This window comes from Eleutherodactylus coqui, chromosome 2 (genome assembly GCF_035609145.1).
Source record: "Eleutherodactylus coqui strain aEleCoq1 chromosome 2, aEleCoq1.hap1, whole genome shotgun sequence".
NCBI lineage: Eukaryota > Metazoa > Chordata > Amphibia > Anura > Eleutherodactylidae > Eleutherodactylus > Eleutherodactylus coqui.
Window position 1 is genome coordinate 297,198,466 of NC_089838.1, and position 26,951 is coordinate 297,225,416.

General features: G+C 45.9%; 1 protein-coding gene across 2 annotated transcripts in view; it reads right to left on the minus strand.

The window, feature by feature from the left end:
* Nucleotides 1–1,020: 1,020 nt before the first annotated feature.
* Nucleotides 1,021–26,951, minus strand: part of NSD3 (nuclear receptor binding SET domain protein 3) — a 124,942-nt gene continuing 99,011 nt past the window's right edge. The window contains exons 15-23 of one of the 2 annotated variants that reach the window (XM_066593389.1): nucleotides 23,950–24,106; nucleotides 22,968–23,170; nucleotides 22,767–22,879; nucleotides 18,329–18,598; nucleotides 16,992–17,108; nucleotides 15,979–16,120; nucleotides 6,989–7,095; nucleotides 4,990–5,194; nucleotides 1,021–1,453 (exon numbers count right to left, since the gene is read on the minus strand). In XM_066593389.1, coding sequence (XP_066449486.1) covers nucleotides 1,212–1,453; nucleotides 4,990–5,194; nucleotides 6,989–7,095; nucleotides 15,979–16,120; nucleotides 16,992–17,108; nucleotides 18,329–18,598; nucleotides 22,767–22,879; nucleotides 22,968–23,170; nucleotides 23,950–24,106 — 1,556 coding nt within the window. In that variant the 3' untranslated portion in view covers nucleotides 1,021–1,211. Of the gene's footprint in view, nucleotides 1,454–4,989; nucleotides 5,195–6,988; nucleotides 7,096–15,978; nucleotides 16,121–16,991; nucleotides 17,109–18,328; nucleotides 18,599–22,766; nucleotides 22,880–22,967; nucleotides 23,171–23,949; nucleotides 24,110–26,951 lie in introns of both variants that reach the window. The other variant, XM_066593388.1, reaches the window with a different exon arrangement.

Genomic DNA, 26,951 nt, shown 5'->3' on the forward strand with positions numbered 1-26,951 from the left:
GCCACCTTATTGTTTGCCAAGTGCATCTGCTCCACTCTTGCATCCGATTTTATAACTCTCCCCTCCCCCATTGTGTCCTCTCAAGAAGGGATTTCATGTCTTTGGTAAAGGGCAGAGTTATATTTTTGCTTTCTACATAAAGCAAATCTAGTCAGGGACCTGGTGAAGGAGTCTTATACGTGACCGCACATCATAAGTAACACAGAAGAGCGCTACTCCTTGCAGGTCACATGTCCAAGCAGACCCATTATAAAACAGCCCATAACACATGTGCAGACATATTCAGCATCTGTCTAAGATAACGTGGCAGAAAGCATCTGAAACTCCCTTATTAACGGGTATCCGTAGTCGACACATTGCATCCTGCTGGGAACCTTCAAATGTGACGGGAATGAAATATTGGTTATTAAGGAGAAGAGATTTGCTGATTCACAAGTTTGTTTGAATCCATCATATTTTAAGGACATGAGAGATGACACCACTGTCATTGTTTTGTTTTCACGTTCTCCAGGAGGTACGACATGGCATGTGGTAGACGCTATATGTTCCCCTCGAGGTGCCTCAGAAGTGTACGACAGAGATTTTAATGCACCTTTCACTTCGTCGTCACCCCGATATGCCGCAGAGAGAAAAAAAAAAAGGAATTCCAAGTTTCTTCTTGAATTTTCTTCTCTAAAATTAGCGGCGCACAAGGAGTTATTAATTACGCGTTGAATTTCAACATACATCCTTAAAGAGAACAGCTGCCATTGAATCCTACTGAAATCTGCCGAAAGGAATACTCATCCAGGAATAATGCTGATTTTTCATCTGTCCGTCAAGACGTCAAGCTGCAGACTTTCAACTTGCCATTTCTTCAATACTTCTACGAAGTTGCTTGCCCAGAGCTGCGTTTTGTTTCGTAATCCAAAAAAAAAAAAAAATCAATAGTAATAATAATAAAAAAATAATAATAAATATAATAAATACAACTTTGCTGACCACAAATGTGGAGGAAAGAGGGAGACTTGTTTCACTATTTAAAAAAAAAAAAAAAAAAAATGTTTCCAGGAACAACAAAACGACACTAAAAGGACATGTACAATCTAATCCTGGCATTAAAACACTTTGATGTGTGCGTTACAAGCCCCCTCGCTACACACCGAGGAGGAGGGGGGAGGTGTACGTGGTACTGACAGGACTAGTCTTCTGTTCTAAGTGCATTGTCTCCTTTAAAATTCGGATGGAAATGACGAGTCCTCGCTCTCTGTTTTACATTTAAATTTTTTCTCCTCTCCGTAGGACAACAAGTGCTTGGGGTCATGCTCCGAGCAGTACAGTCTTCCGTCCTGGGCCGAGGCTGTAAGCGCTCCTTTCTCATGCTCTCTGCAGAAAGACGATGGGCAGAAGTCACAGAAGGATGAAGAGGCAGCTCCACACTGGTCACACTGGTGCCACGGACAATCCCATTTTCCTTTACAAAGAAAAAAAAAAGCAAAAAGAAAATGTAAAATGGCTAAAAGAGGAAAACGTGTACAGAAAGAATGTGAAAAGCAGTGCAGAAATGTGTTTAAATGCAAATAGCTATTACTATGCAATGGTTTAAGGAGTAACTACTTTCCAAAAACTTTTGACATGTCATGAGGACATACCAAAAGTTTTGATAGCTGCGGTTCTGGGTGCTGAGACCTCCACCAATTGTTAGAATGAAACAGTGGAGGTGCTCATCCAAACGTTGTCACTGCTCTCTAGCTGAAGGCGGCATCATAGACTTCTGTTGAACCCAATTTCAGCTAGCAAGCAGAGACAGCGCTCGGATGAATGCTTCTGGTTACCTTCGACCTGGATGTATTAACCCTTTCCAATCCAATTTGTATCCTGGTTTTCCTAGGGGGCTTACTCTTTTTTTGCCATTTATACAGCGGCGCTATATGCTGGCTAAAGCCAGTACTGCATGAGGTGACACGTTGGATAGGCTCCGACAGCAGAGAGGCTGGCAATATACAGTAAGAGAACCCCGACGGACGTCTTCCAAGATTAGAGCTGTACAGCCTTAAATCATAATGTCTTCAGACGTCAGACAGTGGATTGGAAAGCGTTAATAGTGTTCTTAAAGCGTAAATATATACACAGTCAGGATAAATGTAGATACCACCAAAATGTAAAAAAAACCAGAAAACAGGAATCACGATGAAACTGACCCTAAACGCTCAGATATGGGAAGACCCTACCTAGGAGCAGAGCACTCACCCTGATGAGGGTGACCCCACGTCAGGTAACTGGGGCGACCCTGACTTTCCCTAGATGGATAAAGTCAAAAAGTAAACCATGAAACAAGCTGTTTAAAAATCACAGATAAATTAATAAATCACCAGCAGACTTATCTTAACTGAGATGCAGATCAGGACAAGGAGCCGCCGAAAAGACTAGAAACACTTTCAGACAAAGAGTTTAACCAACGTCCTCTTTGAGGAGCCGGAATATCTATCTTTCCTGCCATATCCGTTTTAGAAAATACTTATATTTCCCATGTAAGAATAATTTTGGAGCATCTTTTCTCACGGCTCTATGTTGTGCTGTTCCTGTTATTCCTCCTGAATATTTATGAATAAATTGACAGCTGGGTATTACCATTCCCCTTGTCAAAGGGGTGTCTCCTCACACAGTCTGATGCTGTCAGCGCTGATTGGAGATAGTGAGTGTGCAGGACACCCTGGTAACACCCAATTGTTAATTTGTTCATACATATTCATACATATCCAAAAAGAATAACAGAGGAACGGTACAATACAGAATTCTGATAAAAGATATTCCAGAATTGTTATTTAAAGGGGTTGTCCCGCGCCGAAATGGTTTTTTTTTTTTTCAATAGCCCCCCCGTTCGGCGCGAGACAAACCCGATGCAGGGGTTAAACAAGAAAACCGCACAGTGCTTACCTGAATCCCCGCGCTCCGGTGACTTCTTACTTACCTGGTGAAAATGGCCGCCGGGATCTTCTCCCTCGGTGGACGCAGGTCTTCTGTGCGGTCCATTGCCGATTCCAGCCTCCTGATTGGCTGGAATCGGCAGGTGACGGGGCGGAGCTACAAGGAGCCGCTCTCCGGCACGAGCAGCCCCATTCAGAAAAGAAGAAGACCGGACTGCGCAAGCGTGTCTAATCGGGCGATTAGACGCTGAAAATTAGACGGCACCATGGAGACGAGGACGCTAGCAACGGAACAGGTAAGTGAATAACTTCTGATAACTTCTGTATGGCTCATAATTAATGCACAATGTACATTGCAAAGTGCATTAATATGGCCATACAGAAGTGTATAGACCCACTTGCTTTCGCGGGACAACCCCTTTAATGAAGAATACAAGTTATGACTAGAACAGACATGTCAGGAAGGCTGATGGGACCTGTTTAGGGGAGGCACAGTGGTCATTAGTCCATATGCATACTGTCCCAGTGTATAGTTCCTCTGGGGTCTCTACAATGTCCCCCACTCCTAAAAATATGGATAGGTTAATTGGCTTCCGCAATTGTTCTCGATGCATATGTCCAAGATAGGGAAATTACACTATGAGCACCACTGCTGAGACTTTCTGTTCAACACAGTGCAACATGTTGGCTTTATAGAAGTCACAGGAGCTAAATAACTGGATATTTACTAAGCTAATCTGTGCCAAAAAACTGGCTTGGACCTCATTTATTATGTGTTTTAAAACACTTTCTGTGTCTCATGCGAGAAAGGGGTGTGACTTGGCAGGAAAAGTGCATGGCCTAAAGGAAAAGGGGATATGGCTAAAAGACATCGGGAATTAAAATTGTGTCAAAATGTTACCAAAATATAAAGTGATAATATTACGTTAAACAAAGGGGCCTAAAGATGCATTAACGGGCTTGTGATGACTTCTCCTCTGGATGGACAGGGGTCTGCCGATCTAGACCCCATCCATCAGCTGAGTGCCTGGCCCGCTGTTCAGTGCAGCAGACCGGACGTTGTCATCAGCAGACGGGTGAGGAAGTGAGGGTGCCACATTGCTACTGCACTTCTTGCTCCTGTTTCGTAAGTCCTGTCCTGGGCTGGAAGTGCAGCTTTCCCATTGATTTCAACGGGAGTGAAGCTGGTGCCCATACTTCCTCCCCTGTCTGCTCATGACAATGTTCGTCCTACTGTCCAGTGCAGCGGGCCGGACAATCAGCTGATGGACAAGGGTCACCAGCAGAGGACCTCCATTCATCATCTATTGTTGACCTATCCAGAGGATAGGTCTTTAGTTGAAACAAGCCACTGCGAAAGGTTTGGTGCATTTTTAGACTGTGTGGTCTAAGTTTACACTATCTAACTATTAGACAAGATTAGTAAATCTGCCCCAAGGATGAAATCTTTCCTTTAGCAGCGCAAAACTGCTGTGTAAACTTGTCAGCGCAGGGCCTTTAATGCTCTCTGAATCAGAATCCATCTGTAGTCTGCTAATGACCTCCTGACAGCTGGCGGCCATAAAATAGTCAGTGTCAGCAGAACACGGGAGAGAAACAGCTTACAACCTTGTAATAATGAAGAAGAGAAGGTGCATGCATACACCGAGCAGAAGCAGTCAGAGCCCCATGTATATGAAATCACAGTCCCAATGTCTTCCTAATAGTTATGACACAGGGACTATCTCAGGCCCTGTGCCAGCTATAACACGCAGAATTGCGCAAAGGGTTTCTTGGTGGGCTACAGACCCCCACATATATTAGACTTTAGTCATCTGAACCCGCTAACAGCAGAGCCGGATGACCTATGTATGTAGCGGGGAGGGGATCAACTTTACCTTAACAGATAATGTTGGGGGAAAGAAATATTGGGGACATTGAATTTCAAAATCTGCTCCTTTTGTTCGCCAGGAGATAAGCTGCTGCCAGAGCTGTCTGACGGCAACTTACCTCCCTAAACACACAAACGTGCAGCCGAGTTGAATGTTGATGTGTATGGTGGAGCCTTAAACTAGCAGGATGTGATCTGTAAATGGTGCATTACCATACGGAGGTTGTGTCAGGTTAAGGCAGAGGAGGTGATAAGCTTTTGGACAGTCTCTCTTATCACACATCACCAGTTCTCCTCCATCTCCACAACGGAAACAGAAATCTTCATGCATCTGCTTCTGCTCGGTTTTGATCTTCCGTTTTTTTGCCTTCAGACGAGCATTTTTGGCCTTTTCTTCGTTTGCTGTTGCACAAGCTGTCTATAGAATCAACAACAAAGTGAGGAAACTCAATGAACTCTGGAATTACCGGTATAGCATTTACATCATCCAAAGAAAAAGAAACACTTCCCAATGTAGGGGTGTGCATTCAGCTTTTGTAAATGCATCAGGTGTCGTCTTCCAATACAGTATACATTGGTAGAGGGGTAGTGGTGACCATTCTGTATGCTTAGTTTACATTAGTCACGTAACCGGGCTCAGTACTTCACTTGCCCTCCCATTTTCATGCTTGTGTTTACATTTGGGCCCTTTTACATGGGCCGATAAATTGTTCGGATTCCTGCATCCAGCAGCAATCTGAACGAATCAGTGTAAATGCATGCCCCGACTGAAAGAAAAGCAAGAATTTGTTTGCTTATCATTTGTTGTTGTTGCATGCAGAAAGCTGAATGATAGATCGGCCCAGGAAAACAGGCAGTCGTTCACTTAAACTGCCTGCTTATTGTGAATGGGGGGCACGGTGGCCCCAATCCTTCCTCTACCGCTCTGTTCCACTTGCCTATGCGATGTCCTGTTTGTTTACAGAGGGAGATATAAGAGAAGTCAGCAGCACTCACCACAACCAGTCTGGGAGGGTCTCTTAAAATAGTATACTGCAAGCCCAATCAGGGATTGAATCCAATCCCATATGTATAGAGCTAAGCTAAGCTTGACAAAGACCCGGATACAGGGTTGAAACATCGCTGTTCCGTGTGATCATGAGGAATTGATTTGGCATTCCTATGGATGCATAAAATTCTTTGCACCTGAAACCTGCTGCCTGGCTTTGTTTTATTGGACTGTTTATACAGGGAGACTGCAAGGCGAGTTCACTGTAGAGTAGTCCAGCAACTACGTTGTTGGCTCTACCAATTGACTCTCCCCAGAGTTCGCCGGTTTACTCTACGGTGCATTGACCAGTGTGCTTACACGGGCTGTGTGGACATGCTTTTCTTACTTGCCAGTCTACTTGACCAATGTAAATCAGGTTTTATGGCACTGTTACACCAAACGATCCAGAAACAATCTGAACAATAATCGATCGGTATAATTGCCTACACGATCCAACCAACAAACAATCATTTGTTTGGATCGTGCAGACACAAAAACGTTTCTATGCCCCTCAGTCGTCCCGTGTACAAGGATCCTTACTGAGTGTGTGGATACTTACTGAGGGGTGTCCTGCATCGCTTGGCTAAAAGCTTATGTTCATGTCCATAAATATTGCATCTATTTGCTGTATTAGATAGAATGCATCAGTGAGCCCAGAAGCTGTGAGAATTCTTATAAATAAAGGTCACTTTCAGACCAGCATATTACAGGTGCATTTTTATGCCCAAAATACGGATGAGTGTTGCACCCCAACTTTGGCTCTACTGACCCTAACTCACAACATCGTAAAATCTTGAATCCTAAAGACATTCTCATATTTCACTGGAAAAGAACCAAAAAAAAAGGCAGAACCTGATTAGTTGCAGAGCAGGCACAATCACAATATATATCTTGGCTTGCTGCATTTTGATAGAGTCTACGGCCATTGTGCCAGCCTGATGACGATTGTACCTGCTCAGTGGTGATTGTGCCGGCCGTATGGCGATTGTACCTGCTCAGCGGTGATTGTGCCTGCTCTGCACTTTTTCAGGTACTGCATTTTTTGGCTCTTTTCCAGTGAAATATGTTGTGATTCTAAAGACGTTCTCTGGTCAAAACTAAAGACATAAACTACTTAAAAGTTTTCCATAACAAGATACATACATCTACTTCATGTACTAGTAAACAAGTTGATTCACTTACTTTAGGTCGCACCCCCAAGAAGCCACTGCAATTATCTGCCCCGCAATGACATTCTGTTCGGCCATTCCCCAGACAGTCAAGGTTGTAGTTAAATGTTAACTCCGTTCCTAAAAACATTCCATGGGAGAAGATACAGTTACGAAAATGAGAGAACAAGCACATAAAGAAAGCAAATGAGGGTCCCTGAGGTTAGACATATTTTACTGACTGATATTAATCTTTGCCATCTAAGACTGTAAGAAGTAATGGTATCACTAGAAAAGCAGTTATCGGATTTAGTGATTAAGACTGGGTACGGACAGAATGTATGAACTTTATCAATGTTTGTGTTATGTGTGGTGCAATGCAAGTGCTTCCTATGACATATATGACATATTTGACACCTTAAGCTAGAAAAAGTTAGAGTGTCACTAAACAGCCTAATAAAAAACAAATCAATATTTGATGAGCAACTAAGCTCTTGACTTTATATGGTAGGATGATAATATGAATTTGGAAGTTATCCCCCCGCCTCACCCAAGTCCTGTAAAGCCACACAGGAATAGGAAGAGGACCACAGATCTGCCGCCTTTCCCTGCATGCTGCCAGTAATTCCTTCACACAGGCAGAAGTGAGGGCAGCAGGTTTTTGCTAGACCGCAGCGTGGTTTTCAAACATAACGTGGAAGGGAGAGGATGTCAGCATACTTCCAATTATGCTTCTCTCTCTTTGGGTGAATTCACACTGGTGTTAGGGTCAGTTCAGGGTTTCCATCTCACTGCTTCGTTTTTGGAGGAGAGAAACTGAAGTGAAACTAAAATAAATGGATCAGTTTTTTCCCCGTTGATTTCAATGGGTTTTCAAAAAAATTAATGCTTCCCGTTTGCTTCAGTTATTTTATTTTTAGTTTTTTTACAGGAACAAAAACGCAGTTTGCTGATAAGTTTTATTTCAGTTTCTCTCAACCAAACATGAAGCAGAGATGGAAATCCTGAACTGACCCTAACGCAGACGTGAATTCCCCCCTCTTAAGGGTCCTTTTAGAGGAGCTGATTATCGTTTGAATGAGCGAGTCACGTCACCACTAGCGAGTTCGTTCTCTTGTGCAGCCTGTTTAGACAGGCAGATACATTGTTGGATCAGTTAAACAAGAATGGTTCAGTCTTTCACATTCGGTGTATACGTGACTGAGAACGACTGAATGATCGCTGATTAAACCGAATGATAAGTGAACGAGCCAACGAGGATTTTTATGCTGCATAAAATGAATGGCAAGCAAAAAGTGAACACTTATCATTCATCATTGGCTCTCGTTTAGACCAAACGATTATCGTTCACTTTCACTCATTTGAACAATTTTTTTTTAACAATAATCGTTCCATCTAAATGCACCTTGGGGGCGTGGCTTACCGCTTGATGGAGTGAGGTGTCCCTGCCGGAGCTCCTGCCCGAGTCTTCGCTTCTGTAAGCTGTTCCGCCGCCGCCGCCGCGAGAAACAGCTCCCATGGGGAAGAAGAGGACGTCGGAAGCCCCCAGGCAGCCGCTGAAGCCCCCGGCTCCGAGTATGGAGCGTTTTCTCCGCTCCCCAGAAGCTCCGCTACTGAGCGGTAAAAACAAGATGGCGCCGCGCCGGCCGGCGCGGGACGCCGCCGGTAAAGAAGCGCAGCCATGGACGCAGGAGGAAGAGGAGCCCCGGGCCGGAACATCGCAGCCAGCAGAGGTGGAAGCCCGATCGGAGGGGGCAGAGGGAGACAGCAGCGAGGAGGAGGTATGGCCCCGGGCTGAAGTCAGAGGAGCGGAGGGTCCGGCTGCAGAGAGGGGAGGGGGAGGGGGAGCCGGCGCTCCCAGCACACAGGAGAGGATTGAAGCAGGGAGAAACCCCTCAGGCATGCCGACAGCCAGCTCCCCCCAGAAAATGAGCCCTGCAGGGCAGCCTACAACCCCACAAGAACCCCCTAGAGATCCACAGCAGGGAAGCCCAAAAGACCAAGGGCCCCAAATAAAAGAAAGAGAGGGGGGTAGGGAAGAAAGAGGGAGAGATAAGGGGGAGCCAGGAGGCCACCATGAACCAGGCCCTGGCGCTGCCCCCCTCCCGCAAAGATCCACACAAGGAGCGAAGGGAGCAGTGCCCCACAATAAAACCGGGGATACAGAGGGGAAGAAAGCACACAGCAACAAATCACCTGAAAGCCCCCCTGCACAGCCCAACAAAAGAGCTACAACCACACAAGCCCCAGGCAACCCCGAAGCCCAGCACGCTAGCCACAAAAGACCCCAGGCCCCAGAAACAAATGATGAGGAATGGGACTGGAGAGCCCACCTGAAGGCAATACCCACGAAGGGGGAGATGAATGAACTTCTACAGAAGCTGGACGCAGCCCACAAGCAAGACATAGCAGTCCTTCAGAAAGACATCAGAGAAGTGGGGCAGAGAGTGGCAGAAGTTGAAGAAGTGCAAGAAGAGTTCCAAACCACTATAGTAGAACACGCGCATATTCTAGAAGCACAAGCGCACCAAATAGAAGAATTGACCAATCACATCGACGACTTGGAGAATCGCCATAGGCGAAACAACCTTAGGGTCAGAGGCCTGTCTGAAGAGATAAACAATGACCAACTGGAGGACTGGATCACTGAGTTTTTCAATCACTTGCTGCAGAGACCTGCCGATTCCGCCTTAGAACTGGACAGAGTCCACCGAGCCCTGGGCCCGAAACCAGCGGACCCCGCCAGACCCAGAGACGTTCTATGCAGAGTGCATTTTTATAGAGAAAAGGAGCAAATCCTACAGCGAACACGCATGCTGGACACTCTGCAGTTCAAGGGTTACTCGGTTAGTGTGTACCCGGACTTATCTAAGCGCACACTACAGCTACGCAGGGCCCTGAAGCCCCTCCTAAACGCGCTGAGAGAAAGAGACATTCCATATAGATGGGGGTTCCCCCTGCAACTTCACGCGAGAAAAGGAGGGAGATCGGCTGTATTTAGACACCTGGGAGACCTACCCAAATTTCTTGGGACCTTGGAGTTACCTCAGATTGCAATACCAGACTGGCCCAAAATTGGCGAGATGCCGGTCCCCCCACCCAGAATGGAGTGGGAGAAAGCGGGGAAACCACGAAGAGAACCGGGGAATAAACTCCTAAGAAATCAAGACAAAGGCTGAAAGAGGAGCCACAGATGTCCTGAGGACTTACATTCAGGAAGACTGGTGTAACGAACTGACCAGACCAGCCTAACTAGGCCTCTTCTAGTGTCCAGACCAACGGATAACGAAGATCGGTTGTTATCCACCTTCCTGCATACCTGTTCTTCTCTTTCATCTCTCCCTTTGTGGGTTACGGCAATAGACCCGGCGGCGGGCGAGATCAGTGCCATTAGCTACCCAATTTATTCTTTATATCTGTCATATTTCTACCTTTCTTCTCTTTTTTTCACCAAGCGAGGGCGAGGGCGGGGGCAGGCCTCCATTGGTGGTCTCCTCTTCCCCACCTAGAGTAGGCAGCTCTTAAGCTGCGCCTGAAGCTAGTTAATAGCGACTAATAGTGTTTAGTGTTGAATAGTGAGGCCTTGCGAGAGGCCTGTAGATGTTCTATGTTTTTCACCCCCCCCTCCCCCCAGCCCCATGCTCTATCCTTCCCCCACTATCCCCAACCCCGTCCACCCTAAACCTCGCCTGAAGAACGTGACAAGCGACCTAACCAGTGTGGTCCATGGCTGACCTGACGATTGCCTCGTATAACGCCAAGGGGTTGAATATCCCTTCCAAGAGGGGTCAGATTTTATACCACATGCAAAAAAAAGGTAGGAAGGTGCTTCTCCTCCAGGAGACCCACTTTAAAACAGACGAGATTCCTTCCTGCTCCACAAAAGCATTTCCTACCTGGTTTCATAGCCCGAACCCGAACCGGAAGGCGGGAGGAGTATCTATTGCATTTCATAACACGTTACAGATGCAACCCCTTGGCGTTCTACAGGACCCAGAAGGTAGATACCTATTTGTTAAAACAGAAATTTTTGGAAAGGTGATAACTTTTGCAAATTTATACTTCCCGAACCAGGGACAGGTATCCTTTGGCGTGGCCACCCTGAGGGAGCTGGCGAAGTTCGCGGACGGCTCCACTATTGCTTTGGGAGGCGACTTTAACCTGGCCGTGGATCCAGAACAAGACACATTATCAGGTAAGTCCTCTGTCTCACGGGCAGCAACAAGAACCCTTATGAGAGAACTAGGTAATCTGCACCTAGTGGACATATGGCGCATGCTACACCCGGGCGTCAGGGACTATACTTTCCATTCAATCCCCCATAATAGCTACGGCAGGCTTGATTATGTATGGGTCTCACACGCCCTACTAGACTACAGGCCCGTATGCGATTTCGCACCATTTATTTGGTCCGATCACGCTCCGGTATACGCCGACTTCAACGGATTTCAAAAAGACCTACGAGTTAGAACATGGAAACTCAATGACAATATACTAAAAGACCCCCAATGTGTCCAAGAGATTAAAACAGCCATAGGCAATTTTGTACAAGACCACCAAAACGATAGCACGCGGGCCCCAGTCAAATGGGAAGCATTGAAATGTGTTCTGAGAGGAATGTTGATCTCCCAAGGGGCAAGACTAAAAAAAGAGCGAACAAGGGAGTTGGGAGCCCTGCTAATGGCCCTACAGGAGAAAGAGACAGCCAACAAAAAAACCCCAAATGATGTAGTCCGGGCAGAATTATCGACGCTGCGTCAGAAGATCCTGTCAATATTAGACCAGAGGACGCTGGCTCTGAGAGACAGGTTCCGTAGGGAAGCGTACGAGGCAGGGGATAAATGTGGAAGAAAGTTAGCTCGAGCGTTACACCCCAGAACACCGGTGACTTTCGTACCCAAAATACAGAGAGCAGGGAAGACACCAGCGATCTCCACAAGGGACATCCTGGAAGAATTCCGCCTATACTATGAAAGACTCTATAACATAGAACAACCCCCACGGGCAGGAGATAGAGAAGGGGAGGAGGAAAGGACATACTTAGAAAAACACGGCCCGGGTCCGCTAAAGATAGAGGATACAGCAGCCTTGGAGGAGGACTTCACATGTGAAGAGGTAGAGGAGATGGTCAAAAATCTAAAGCTAGGCAAAGCGCCAGGCCCGGATGGGTTTTCGGCCAGATTCTACAGAATCTTTGGAAAAGAACTGTCCCCCATGCTAACGCAGATGTTTAACGGGGTTTCTCAGGGGAGCCCCATTCCACCTCAGGCCCTCCAGGCGCATATAGTAGTAATCCCGAAGCCGGGGAAGGACACCTCTTCCTGCGCAAACTATAGACCCATATCCCTGATAAACTTAGATGTCAAAATGTTAGCCAAACTCATAGCAAATAGACTCAGCAAGCACATCCCTGACTTGATACATAGAGAGCAGGTGGGATTTGTCCCTGGGAGGGAAGCCAGGGACAATACTATTAAAACGATTTTACTAATATCCAGGGCAAGAGCAGCAAATAAACCACTGTGCTTGCTGACAATAGACGCAGAAAAGGCGTTCGACAGGGTCAGGTGGAGGTTCTTGGAGGGGACCCTCCGTCAGATAGGCCTTGGCCAGAGAATGAGGGAATGGATCATGGCTTTATACAAGGGACCATCAGCCAGAGTTCGGGTGAACGGGACCCTTTCGGATTCCATCTCGATTAATAATGGAACTCGACAGGGGTGTCCCCTGTCACCCCTGTTGTACATCCTGTCCATGGAATCCCTGGCCAACGCCATCAGAGAAAACGGGTCGGTCAGAGGACAGACGGAGGGCCCCTCCGAACATAAGTTAGCGCTTTTTGCGGACGACCTCCTCCTGTTCCTGTCGAACCCAAGAGTAGGGCTGCCAGTGGTAATGAAGGAATTTGAGAGATATGGGAGAGTAAGTAATTTTAAAGTTAACTTACAGAAATCGGAGATCCTAAATGTAACATTGGCCCAGACGGAGGTGGAGGCCCTCTCGGATTCTTTCCCCTTTAAGTGGAAGTCTTCGGCCATTAAATATCTGGGGGTACTGATCCCAGCTGACCCTGCACAGATTTATGAACTAAACTTCCTCCCATACCTGGAGGGCCTGAGGGCGGAATTGAGCAAATGGAGCCCGCTTTACATATCGTGGACAGGGCGGATAAACGCAGTCAAGATGGATTCCCTCCCAAGGTTTCTGTATCTGTGCCAGACCCTCCCGGTAGCCCTGAATCGGCAATACCTTTTGAGTATCCGGTCATTAATCATTAAATTCGTATGGATGAACCGTAAATCTAGACTTAGCCACAGGCTACTAACAAGGTCTAAAGAAGAAGGGGGGCTGGGGCTCCCGGATTTTTCACTCTATTACAAGGCCTCTATGGCAAACTTCATCCTCTCGCTGTTACAAGCGAAAACAACTAAAATATGGGTGGAAATGGAGCATGCAGCCGATTCTAGGATAGCACAGGGGGCCCCCTGGATACATAGACAGTACCTTGAGGAGGTGGAGAGCCTCTCACCCCATCTTATAGAGATCCTCAAGAAATGGGGGATATGGGCCACAAGAGCGAGATTGATAACAATACCAGGCCCACTTACCCCACTGGTGGCCAATCCACAGTTCCCACCAGCGAGGGATAAGAATACAATCCTGTCCATCCCAGACTCTCCAATTCCTAGAGTCGTTAACGTAGTAAATCAGGACGGGATGAAACCCCTGAGAGAGTTTTATGGTAATTCCAGTCCCCCCCCAGGAGCGTGGTTGAGCTACCTCCAAGTAAGGGGCTTTGTGGGGTCCCTGACGCCCGGGGAGTGCATTAAAAGGCAGCTAACGCCATTTGAGGAGATGTGCATGTCGCCGGAGCCTACGGAGCACGGCATTTCGGTAATATACAAGTTGTTGCTGAACGTTGAGACAGGGGACTCCCTCCCAAACTACACGGGTCAGTGGGAGAATGAGCTAGGGGTCAACTGCACTGCATTAGAATGGCAGAGGGCCTTCCTCATGTGCCACAAAAGCACCAGATACGGTAGACTACAGGAGCAGAATTTTAAGATCCTATCCCGCTGGTATCGGACACCGTCAAGACTGCACCAAATTGATAATAGAATACCGCCGATATGCTGGAGGTGCCAGAACGGGCCCGGGACAATGACTCACATTTGGTGGGATTGCCCCCCAGTCAGGACCCTTTGGAGTAACGTGGAATTACTATACAGCGACATGTCCAGGTCTAGGGTGTCCATAACAGCGGAGATGGCCCTGCTCTTGATACTGCCCGGTTCTATGGCTAGAGTGAAAGCTGACCTGTTGCGGCTGGTTATTCTAGCAGTGAGGATGTCGATACCTGAATTGTGGAAATCAGGATCTCCACCCACACGAATAATGTGGTCAGAGAAACTTAATATGTTAATGAGGTATGAGGAGGAAGGAGCTGAAAGCGAAAAGGAACGAACCGGGATGCATAACCTATGGAGCCCGTGGATAGCGATGAGAGCCTCAGACACGTTCAAAACCTGGCTGGAATCAGGTCAACTTGAAGAGTGAGAACACCAATACAAACAGGCGAGGAGGTGCACTATCCCCTAAAACCCACCTCTCCCTACCCCCTCTCCCCTAACCTTACCCGTTCTCTATACCCCCCCCTGTTAGTTAGTTAGTTATAGTTGGTATAACATTTATGAGTCAAGTATTAATTAATTAATATTGATATATGATATGTGATGCAGATGAAGACGACCTGAGTATTCTAATTATTTTCAATGTACAAGAGGACGTGAAGCAACGACAAAGGTTAAGATGGATCAATGTTTATTGTAATGCATCATATTGGTTTAATATGTAAAATCAATAAATTTAATTGAATCTAAATGCACCTTTATTCAGAAATAGGAAGTTATTATTAATGCCTGTCATGTTGCAGCTCAGTCACAGATTCTGCAAGCCTGCTAGTTCACATTACACTTGCCACATGTCCTTCTCCCCTCTCATATTGCAGAGACTGCTTGCTTTAAACAGTGCAGAGGCTGCTGTAATCACATGACTTTATTAACCAATAAGTTCCTCCTACAGATACAGAGTACAGATAACTTGTAACTCCAAGTTTGAGTAAGGGTGCTTTATTCAGCGTGTTTACACTAAACAATTATTGTTCATTGTCGCTCATTTAAATGATTTTTTTTTAATGATAATCGTTCAGTGTAAAAGGGCCTTAAAGGAGATGTCCCGCGCCGAAACGGGTTTTTTTTTTTTTAAACCCCCCCCCCGTTCGGCGCGAGACAACCCCGATGCAGGGGTTAAAAAAACCACCCGCACAGCGCTTACCTGAATCCCGGCGGTCCGGTGACTTCAATACTTACCGCTGAAGATGGCCGCCGGGATCCTCTATCTTCGTGGACCGCAGCTCTTCTGTGCGGTCCACTGCCGATTCCAGCCTCCTGATTGGCTGGAATCGGCACGTGACGGGGCGGAGCTACACGGAGCTACACGGAGCCCCATAGAGAACAGCAGAAGACCCGGACTGCGCAAGCGCGGCTAATTTGGCCATCGGAGGCCAAAAATTAGTCGGCACCATGGAGACGAGGACGCTAGCAACGGAGCAGGTAAGTAAAAAACTTTTTATAACTTCTGTATGGCTCATAATTAATGCACAATGTATATTACAAAGTGCATTATTATGGCCATACAGAAGTGTATAACCCCACTTGCTGCCTCGGGACATCTCCTTTAAGGTGAGTAATACTAGCTATCTCTCCATGTGTTCCTGCAGCTAACATCATCAAAGTAGGAAGTAAGGATTGTAGTAATTCAAGTCTCTGCCACATACTGAAAAAAACTGAGTGTGTAGCCTGCAAATAAAAGCAGCCAATAAACAGCAAAAACATTTCATATTTTATGAGGCTTATAAATGGATTGTTTTAATGTCGTTAAAGGATAAGTGAACATTTTACACTTTTGACCATCAATCCAATATGAAAACACAGAAAGACTAAGTTTAGTAAGAAGGTAGGATACCTTGAGGTATGTCACAAAGGGCAAACAGCCCGACTCTTATGTCACCGTTTACTGTCCACTTCTGCGTTTCACAGTTTGGGTTACAGCTGTGGTTCATGAACCGTGAGTAATTCCCTTTAGGGCCGGCATCTATGATGCGATCCTGAAATTAAAGAAAAAAAAATCCAATAAAATAAGTCGCTAAGGACAAGTTACTGTATATACTCGATTATTAGCCGACCCGAGTATAAGCCGAGTCAACAAGTTTTACCACAAAAAACTGGGAAAACTTATTGACTCGAGTATAAGCCTTGCTATACTAAAGTATATACTAGGTAAAGAAAAAATGCAATACTCACCTCCCAGCCGGCGTCTGTGTCCCTGGCACAATGGTCTCCTTGGCGGTGTGGCAAGCTGCTTGAGATTTCCCCCCGCTGTCATCTCCCTGCTCGGCTTTGAATTTCCCCGCCGTCGGCGCTGTGTAAGTAAGCGCTGTGACTGGATCGAGCGCTACCCAATCACAGCCGGCGCTCGATAAACCAATCACAGCCATTTAGTGATATCATCCACTGAATGGCTGTGAATGATCGAGCATCGGCTGTGATTGGCTGGTGCTCGATCCAATCCCAGCGCTTACCTACACAGCGCTGACGGCAGGGGAAATTAAAGCTGAGCAGGGAGATGACAGCGGGGAGAATTCTCAAGCTGTTTGCCGCACTGCCGGGTAGACCATTGCGCCGGGGACACAGACACCGGCTGGAGGGTGAGTATTGCGGGTTTTTCGTTGTTGTTCTTTTTTACCTCACTCGAGTATAAGCCGAGGGGGGCTTTTTCAGCATAAAAAAATGTGCAGAAAAATTAGGCTGATACTCGAGTATATATGGTACTTACATGTGTGCGCGTCCCTGGAATTAGCTGCACACTAATGGATCCATATCCTAAAAGGAGGACCTCTTTTCAACTTCACTGGCAAATATATTTAATATTTTGGTTTTCAGACTGGATATTTTTTGTGAAGGTAAATATTTTCTCACCTTTATGACCGTCAACAAGTAGAAGTTGGTGATTCCGTTTTCATGGGCTCGTTTCAGACGTGATCTGCACTCCTCCTCATCAATCAGTTCCCCAACATACTCATTGACAAATTCACCCTATAAACAAATAAAAAAACTAGTGACCTCCATAGGTGATCATAGTTCCTAGTAGCTGATTAATGTGTAGTCTATTGTTTTAACCTTTTGGCGCAAAATGGCGTACATCTACGATAGTGGCCCTATACAGGCAGGCAGAGGTCAGCTGTTTCACGCATCTAGCCAGGTATGGAGCAGACTATTTGCCGTCAGCAAGCATTAATTTGCAGAACTTTATATTATACACTGATTAAAAGAGTTTTCCCCACAGTCAAGATTTAACACCTACCCAAAGGAACAGGTGATGGATCGTTGGGACCTCTACCAATTGTGAGGACGTTTGAATAGAGTGGCCCCATGCATTAGCCCTGCAGCTCCGTTCCATGTCTATGGGGTTGAGGTAAATAGCCAAGTGCAATACTCCACTGTTTCTGTCAAGCCCTTAGACAAGAAGTGCAGCGACAGTGTGCACAACTGACCACCGCTCCATTCAAACTCTTCCCCGCTGTGGTGAAGAGGAACAGGTCAGTTGGGATCCCCATGGCAAGGATCACACAAGTCAACTGTGAGAAAAGCCCCTTAAAGGGGTATTCCAGGCACAGATTAAAATCTAATGTACATCATCACAATAAGTCATTTATTAATAGGTTCTCTGTACTGGGTATAGCTACTTTCTTCATTTTTTATCTTAGTCCCGAGACCCTATGCCGGAAAAGTATTTCCACTTTCTCTGACATCTTGTCTGCATTTGCCACTTCCTCCAACTTCTGGCTGTGAGCAATGCAGGATGGGAGAACAGGAGCTCACACCCTCAGTGAGAGGGAGGTTGGTGCTGGTAAGTTGCAGGACCTGTGAGCTGTGGGCGGAGCTACAGCACTGTCTGGGAGAGGGAGGTTGGTACTGGTAAGTTGTAGGACCTGTGAGCTGTGGGTGGAGCTACAGCGCTGTATGGGAGACAAGCTCTATGCATGCTGAAAGTTGTAGGTAACAGTTTTCTGCTGTCTTTACTGCGGAAGTGATGCATGTAAACACAGCGGCAAATCTGCGGCTGCATGGGATGAACGGCAGATAAAAGGTACACGTTGCCGCTACTTAGCTGGACCTCCTAGATTTAAGCATTTTCATAATTTCCATTTTGTGCCCAGAAAATACATGTAATGAAATCATAGTAGGCAATCCCTTTAAAAGTATCATCTAAAACAAATACTACTTTTTTCTCTTTATAGCCAGCATGACTGTACCTTGCGGATGTCTCTTTTGCACCTCAGTCCCCAGCCTCTCCTTTCTGTACGGAAGATCTCAGTCTCAGGGTAGAGCCGTTTGGTAAAGCTCTGATTCTGACAGTATTCACCAGCGGGGCAGATCTGAGGATGACACTCGTACAGCAACATGCGGTTCAGGCACTGGGAGTCCAGGCCACAAGGGGCTTCATCAGTGGGACGACAATTACAACGAGGTATTTCAGAGACATCAGCCACCTGGATCTGAACTTTCCCCACAGCTTTATTGGCCTGTTGAAAAGACATTTTAAGAGGCACAATGTAAAATACAATGTACAGTAAGGCCGAGTCTGTACTGTGAATTTACTGCTCTGTCACCCACACTGAATGTAAAATATACACTATCCAACCAAAAAGTAGTTGGACATCCCTATCGGTAGAATGGATCATGTCTTACTAGCATGTTGTGTGTCCTAAACCATGCTACATAAGCTGAAGACCCTTGGAGATGTCAGCCATAGCTTGTGATGGGAATTACACACTATTAGATATAAGGTTTATACAGCTGCACACAAGCCATCCATCATGAAGCGCAATGCATTGGCCCACCTACAATGGTGCAAGTAGTATTGTCGTTGCAGAAGTTGAGCAATGGAAAAATATTCTATGGAGTGACGAATCGCACTACTCCATCTTCACATCAGATGTAGGTACCTGGGTGTGGAGGAGCCTGGAAAACAACTTCTGCCCAAGTGTTTTGTGCCAAAAGCTAAAGGGGTATTCTAGACACTGGGCAAAATTTTCTAAATGACCCTAACATTTCCACTTACTGCAATTATTCCAAGCGTTCCTTTAAATCAAACTGAACCCGCGTCATCACTGATTTCCAGCCAGCTTCAGATTATGTTATTTAAAATGACTGCTGGGGAGTGCAAAAACTACATTTCCCACAATGCCCCATTGCCAGTTACTGATAATCGTACAAACTGTGCTGTCATTACAGAATTTGAAGTCACTGAGCATGTCTGACCGGTAAGACAGCAGAGACTACAGGACGTAAAAGTTGTTTGCAGAGCCCAGTGTGTGTTTAAACACACTCCCAGCTGTACAAACAGCTGCTGGCAGATTGCATTGTTCTCCTCACGGCTAGTGTAAACATGCAACAGTGAGAACACCCTGCAGTCTGTTGAAAGATGAGCGAAATACATTAAAATAGAATGTATCTGCTCAGTCTTTCAGTGGCTGAACGATGGATTTTATCTGAAGTAAAAGCAATTGTTCAAACGAAAAAGTGCACGATGCCCACGATTATTGCTCATTTTTGCCCGTTTGGAGGAATTTTGAGCGATAATCGCTGTGTTAAAAGGGCCTTTACTCCTAGGCTTCCTCACAGATTACAGCAAGAAGATACTTTGTCATCAGCTTAATGTCAAGTAATGGTTTAGAGAATTAGGTTTTCTCCAAAGTGAAGAACCCCCATGTAGCAGTTGTGAATTTCAGTTAGGGCACATGGACGTTTATAGAGAGCGGTCCTAGTACCTAGAAGCATCTATTCTACAGAGCCACTACAAACAAAGGTTCCCATTTTCGGGGAATGAATACGACCACGTATTAGATGATCAGCTCTTCATAAGGAGATGCTGCTTGGGGTTTCAGCTAATAGACCTGCCTTACTGAAAGAAAGAAGACCCAACTGTTCAGGTCAGCCAACAGCAAGTGGATGCAGGTTTTAGAGGTGCATTCACTCTTTGAACGGGAGAGAGTAATCTGGGCCGGAGACTGACCCAAAAAATTTTTTTGTACTACACTCAAAGTAACCCCCCCCCCCCAGAAGTTGTTAGAATGGAATGAAACTTTATCTGTGTGATAAAGTAAGCAATTACAATATCAGAGCAAAAGGAGAATTTATGGCAGAAAACTCCCTTGAAGGGAGGCTCTAGTACCCCCTAGCTTGTATACAAGATGTGATACGGGTGGGCATAGAAGCTCTATTACCCTGTTGTACTGCCTCTAGCTTGGATACAAGATATAATATGGGCAGGCATGGAGGCGCTAGTATCCTGTTGTACCGCCTCTCCTCTAGCTTGGATACAAGATGTGATACAGGTGGGCATGGAGGCACTAGTACCCTGTTGGGCCATCTCTAGCTTGGATGCAAGGTGTGATATGGGCGGGCATGCAGGCATTCAGGTTCTGCATGGTATCCTGTGGCATATGAGTACACATTTGCTGTAACTGAGCTTCTAGGTGAGGCAAACTCGTAGGCTGTCGAAGTGGACATCCCAGATGGTCCCATACATGTTCTATTGGTGATAAATCTGGTGACCAGGCGGCCACGGAAGTGTGACAATATTATAGAGACATTCCTGTGACTCCCTTGTGTGTGTGGCCAAACATTATCCTGCTGCCTCTTGGAAGCCGCCATGAGAGGAACACATGTGGCTGCAGGATGTCTTGAACATATCGCTGAGCTGTCATTGTCCCTTGTACCACTACTAGGGGTGACTGACTGTCATATGTGATGACCCATCAGATCATCACACCAGCAGGGGGCAGTGTGCAACTCCACAGCTAAGGCAGGATTGAGGCGCTCACCCCGAGGTCTCCAGACACAAACACGGCCGTCGTCAGTGCCCGAACTAATCCTGGATTAATCGTTGAAGACAACTTGGTTCCACTCTGTAGTGTCCAGTTTCATCAGTCACAATAGAACTCTGAATAGAGGCGACAGTGGCAGCACATGTAATGACCGCCGTGAGACCAATTTCCTTCATCTAGGTGCCTGGAAATGGTTCCGACAGACATAGAAGCCTGTAACGATGGTGCCACCCGTCTCTGGATAGTGGACAACAAAACAGTTGGAGCTGCTCTTGCTTGTCAGACAATCAGACAATCCTCTCTACTGGTGGTCTGTTGAGGGGTCCTAAGCCTGATTACCTTGTGTGCCTTCACATATCCACTGGTCCTAACAGTCTGGTCAGAACAGCCCGGTGGGGGGACAATTCATCGATACGACCATCAAGCTTCTCACATCCCAATAATGCGCCCCTCTCAATCTCTGGTAACGGGGTGAAATCTCTTCTCTGCGTCATAGAGACGTCTAGTGGTCAACAAGCTCTACACAAGCGGAAGTAGAGGTCACTACACACAAGGAGCCTCCGAGAGCCTCTTATAGGCCAAGGGGGGAACCACTTTTAGGGTCTCAGGTGACAAGACCGTTCATCTAATCACCACAACTCTCATCATTTACAGATCTGCCTGAGATGGAACTGCAGAACGAGTTTTGCAGGAAAACAACAACTTATTCTAGGTGCCGGATTGTTGTTTGTGTGTACGTTGTTATGACAGTGTACATTCATTAGCGTGAGACCACACATAGTGGACGTTTCCTGCCACAGACCCTGATGCTAATACGCATCAAAGACACCACATCTTGCATGCAGAATTTGACAGCGGATTTCACCCAGCATTGCAAACAGTTAACTACCTGACAAATTGGATAAGCTGTAGATTTTGTAAACCCATGCATTGTACTGTAAAGGAATCTACACTGAAAATCAGGAAGTTGCAAATTCAACCCTAAACTCGTCAATTAGCTAGAGAATTTGTGAAGCTGCCATCTGAGTGATTGGAAATGCAAGAGGAAATGATCTGCAACATAAAAGGTAATTAAAGCGGTTTTCTTTGATCCAGAAGTAACACCACTATTGTCCACTGGACATGCCCGGTATTGCAGCTGAACTGTATTTGTGTGTTAGCAGATAGAAGCCATATACAAGAGTGTCACCGTTTTCTTTTTTCCTAACCCAATAGGAGCCCTTCAAAGAACACTAAAAGTGGAAAATAAACAAAAGCTATCCCAGCACTTCACATTTATTCTCCTACTTTTCTCTGATCTCATTTTGCTTCATATTACAATTAAAACTGAAAAATATATAAAGAAATCCTGTTCTTGTGTTTCAGGAGATCAGCCAAGTCCGCCTCCAGCTTTTCCCCACTGTCCTGTGCCAGGTTAGAAGATGAGTGGCTGCGGTGGAATGAAGAGTTAAGGCCCATTTACACGTAACGAATGCCGCTCAAAATTCAATCAAACAAATGAAAGTGTGCGATAATTGTTATGTCTAAACGCGAGCCATTGTGCACTTTTCGTTTGTCGCTCAGTTTCAGCAGGCACAAAATTACTGCTGGTTCGCTCACTTCTCGCTACGTCTAAACGCTCCCCGCTCAGTGTTTCATATAGAATGTGAAGTGCTGAGCGAGGAGTGAATGAAAAGTGAGCGATACTCAGCAGAGATCTGCCTGTCTATTCATGCACAAGTGTGAACAACTAGCGGTGACGTCACCCGCTCGTTTAAACGTAAAAGGGGAAGTACTTAAGTCCTGACCCTGTTTGGTAAGCCCTCCCTCCACCTGTTTCTCCTGTTTCATGTGTAGTGCTCCCTTAATATAACTCTCGCACCTTTATGTGCTTGTAAGGAGGAGGTTTTCTGGAGTTCCTTTCTATCTCCAGAGCTTCCTTACTCTCTCGCTGTGCCTTCAACTCCTGGAATCTTTTAGCAGCTTCTTCAAGAGCTAGTGTAAAACAGAAATAATGACATGTAAGATAGGATGAAACGATGGACTGCTATGTTGTGGGCCGTCAAACAAGTCTTGTGCTCACCTTTCTTGAAAGTTTTATTAATACTGGTCTGGCCCTCGGCAAAGCTTTTATCCCCTTCTACGTACGGGAAAACACGACCCTGATGCACCCAGTAGTAATCATGTGAGCCAAAGAAGAAAACAGGAAAGTCTCCTATGTCATGTTTCAGCCCCTGGATATTCAATGGGACAGACCTTGGATTGCAGATCTCCGCTGGCCACCACCTGGGGAAAAAACATTTAACATTACATGCTATGAAGGAAGTTTAGATGTGCCACTAACCATCATACAAGAAGCCTAAAGCTGTCCATACAAGAGATAAGTCACCAGAAATGGCCAATTCGGGCAACCATTGCTTGAAAACGTAAAGCAAACAATTGTTCGCAATGGACAATGACACACAATAGTCTGCCAAAAGCTCTGATCCACTCTGTTGGAAATTTTTGAGCAATCACGGCCAAAATAGCAACTGGTTGGCGTGATCTGCCAAAACTTTGCCATTTATTTGTGATACTAGTAGCATAAAAAGTAATAATCAACCTGCCTCCACCAGTCCCATTCCACCAGTGGCCGGTCCCGACCATGCATGTCCTGACAAAGGGTCATGTAATCACTACGGCAAAGCTGGTGATTATCTGCAGCAGTCACATGATTGTCAGGACATGAACCTGGAAATGAAGACCAGTGGGGACCAGCGGCCAAATGAACAGGAGCCCCGGAGAAGTGGGTGTAGGTGAGAATGACTTCTTTATGTTATTACACCAGTTTCTTCTCTCCCACTCCCTGAATAACCCTCTTTATTGTTGCTGATGGGAACAATCCCACGGCCAATCATCATCTTAAATGTATGGACAGCTTAATAATGATTGTCAGCAGGGCAAACACTGAACCAGCAGCGCTTGCTACAGATATAAATTCAGTACTCTGCAAAATGTGGATTGCAGCTCTTAAGCAGATTGACTCTGCCTATGCTTTCATACACTACAACATGGTGAGCACTTACCTGTAATTCCCTAGCTTAACCCACACGATCTGTTTGTAGTGCAGCTTCTTCCCAGTCCTGCAGTCGTTGCAGCTCCAGGACCCTTGTGGCATCTCCATGCTGAGACAGGAGGGGTGGAAGGCGGCAGGACATGAATCGCAGCATAGGAGTTTGCCGCCTCCTCGGATAAACAGACAACTTTATTAAGGTTTCTGATTAATGTGTAATGGCAGCTCTCACTTTTGGTCTGGATCACCCAATCAACAAAAGGGGGTGCACAGCAAGAGAAGATGGAAGAGATATACTGCTATGTGGGCAGATTAGAGAATCACTTCGGTAACGGCCATCCAGCATCTCCATATGTATAGTGTTACGGAGCTCTGTTTGTCACCCTTCTAGGTACAGGTGTTTTACGCTGTGGTCATAAGCAGAGGGACTCACCGCTGAACATCATTTTACACTTAGATACAAATCTGCATTGGCAAGTACTTGGCTTGACTTTAGTATTGATACTAAGTTACATCCAAGAGCTCAGTTGGTTGCTACAGTATTCAATAGCTGCTATGGCAATAGACAATGTGCTAACAGACAACCGCAACTTTGTATCTCAGCTCCTTAGAATGCACTTTGCATTCTGGAAAATTGATGTTCCTTCCTCAAGAATGCAAGTTTGTTGCAAACACTGAACCAGCAGGACGCAGGGTACTTTTACACGTAGCGATAATCATTCGCTCGAGCCAGCGATGTAACAAGTTTGCTTGTTCGCTCGGCGGTCAGTAGAAACGCAAAGATAAATCGTTCTCTGTACCAGTAAATGACTGAACCATCGGTGTTTAACCCTTTGCAATCCAATTTTGGATTCAGGGTTTCCTAGGGGGCTTTCTCTTTCTGCCATTATACAATGGCGCCATCTGGTGGCTAGAGCCAGTATTGCAATATGGTACATGCTGGAGAGGCCCCCGACACAGAGCTGCCACTAATATAGAGAGGGAATACCCTCAATTGGAATGTCTGAAGACGTCAGACAGTGGATTGGAAAGGGTTAAAGTGAGCAATTAGCAAACAATCATTGGCCATATTAACACTGAGCGATTAACGATCCAGTGTGTTAGCGCACCCTGAGATGCGAGCTCCGTAACCTGCAGCATTCTTTGATTGAATACGGGATCAGTAGAGGATAAGTGAAGAATCTATATAGAACCTTTATGCGGTTGATATCTATCCGGTAAAATGGTGTTCAAAGGTGAATCCGACTAGATGATTTAGCCACAAGCTCAAAAGGCATTTTGAGTGACATTTGGCGCACTTGACGTACACTGATGCGTTGATGAGATTGTGATACGAATAAACAAGTCTTGTAAGCAAAAGGCACGAAAAAGAACAACACACACAAGCAAAAAACACCTGCAAACAAACAAAAACTCCAGAACTGTTTACCAAGGAACACTAAACCTAGAAATGAACAGTAAGGCAAGGACCACGTGGCAACATTGCCCCACGATACCAAGACCACTGCGGTTGTGGTGCAGCTCGCGAGTTGCTGCGAATCACAGATCACAAGAAGTCCTTGAGATCTGCGGGTTGCAGCAATTTGAGAGTAGCAACGCGGCTCGCATTGGCTTGTATTAGATTCGGAGATAGTAGGGCTGCACTGCGACCCTGGTCACCGCCAAAGTAGCCATGTAACCTTAAAGTTGACAGGATATAATCTTGCTCCCGCTGTCAACAGCATTTTCTGCAAGTTCCTGAAACGAACTCCTAGGAATCTTCCAGAGAACACAGGGTTAAACTCCTGGTCTGTTGCATTTCCTGCAACTTCTGGGAGGAGCCTAGGCGAGGGGGTAGACCTAATAAGGACCTGTCATGGGATACAATCAGTGGGACCAGCTGGGTGCATGGTTAGGTAGCCGCAGCCTTGCTGACTCTATCCCCACTTGTTTTCCCCATACTTGCCTCCCTTCATCTGGGCAGGCTCTTCATATGTCTGACTCCCGGCGATGCCAATGTGTCAAGTGGGTAGCCCCCATCACTCTCTCTCAATGGGTGACTTGACTGACAAAAAAAGGGGATAGAGTCAGCGGGGTCGCAGCTGCGAGCCATGCAATCATTCCCACCGATTTTATCCCGTAACGGGTCCTTCTTGGTATTTTTCAACAGGTGGCATGGGGGGGGGGGGGGGGGGGGAGGCTCCTGCTGCAGCAGACACAGGGCAGTAAGGAGGAGGTGGGGGCACCGCTGATCTCCTGGGACATATACAATTGCAATCCGAGACAAAATAGAATAAAAAGAAGGAAATGCTCAGATGATTTTGTACATTTTCTAGGCTTAGTGTTCCTTTAAGAGGTCATGATGCCATTGTGTGAGTAGAGGAGGGCTTCGACTTTCCCAACAAGGACATCTCTTAGAAAAATTTCACAGCCGTTTACAACACTCCGCAGGTATAAACTCCAGAAAAAGTTGAGAATTTTTGTAAATACTTTGTCTTATTATTTAGCTTTTCCCTTGTTCTTGTCTACAGGTAGCGTCTGAATGCTGCTGGTTTCCTGTTACCCACAGCAGTGAATTGTGGGAGATTATATGACAGCACAAAGCGGTTAGGTCACATGTGTGATGGAGGGGTGGAGCTAAACTGCTGGCAATTTCTAAGGGCAATCAAGGAAATTCTGAACCAGATATGGTTATGTACAGAGCAAAAGGCCTGAAATATCTAGGAAATCCCCAAATCAGTACAGCAAAGTGTTTGTAACCTTTCTCAACTTTATAACTAGAATTTAACTGTGAAGTGTTATAAAAAGTGAAGGGATACTTTAAGCTGGCCATAAACACAAACATAATGAGGAGAGCTGCATTATGGCAATAAGCATTTAGGTTCCATTGAAAATTAAAGGGGTTTTCTGGAGAAATTTTTTTTTTTAAAGTAAAGCAGCCCACCAGACTGTACCCAACATAATAGTAGCCATGCTCACCTCCTGAGACGCTCCTGTTCGGTCAGTGCCAGTCCCCCTCTGGTCTTCACTTCCATC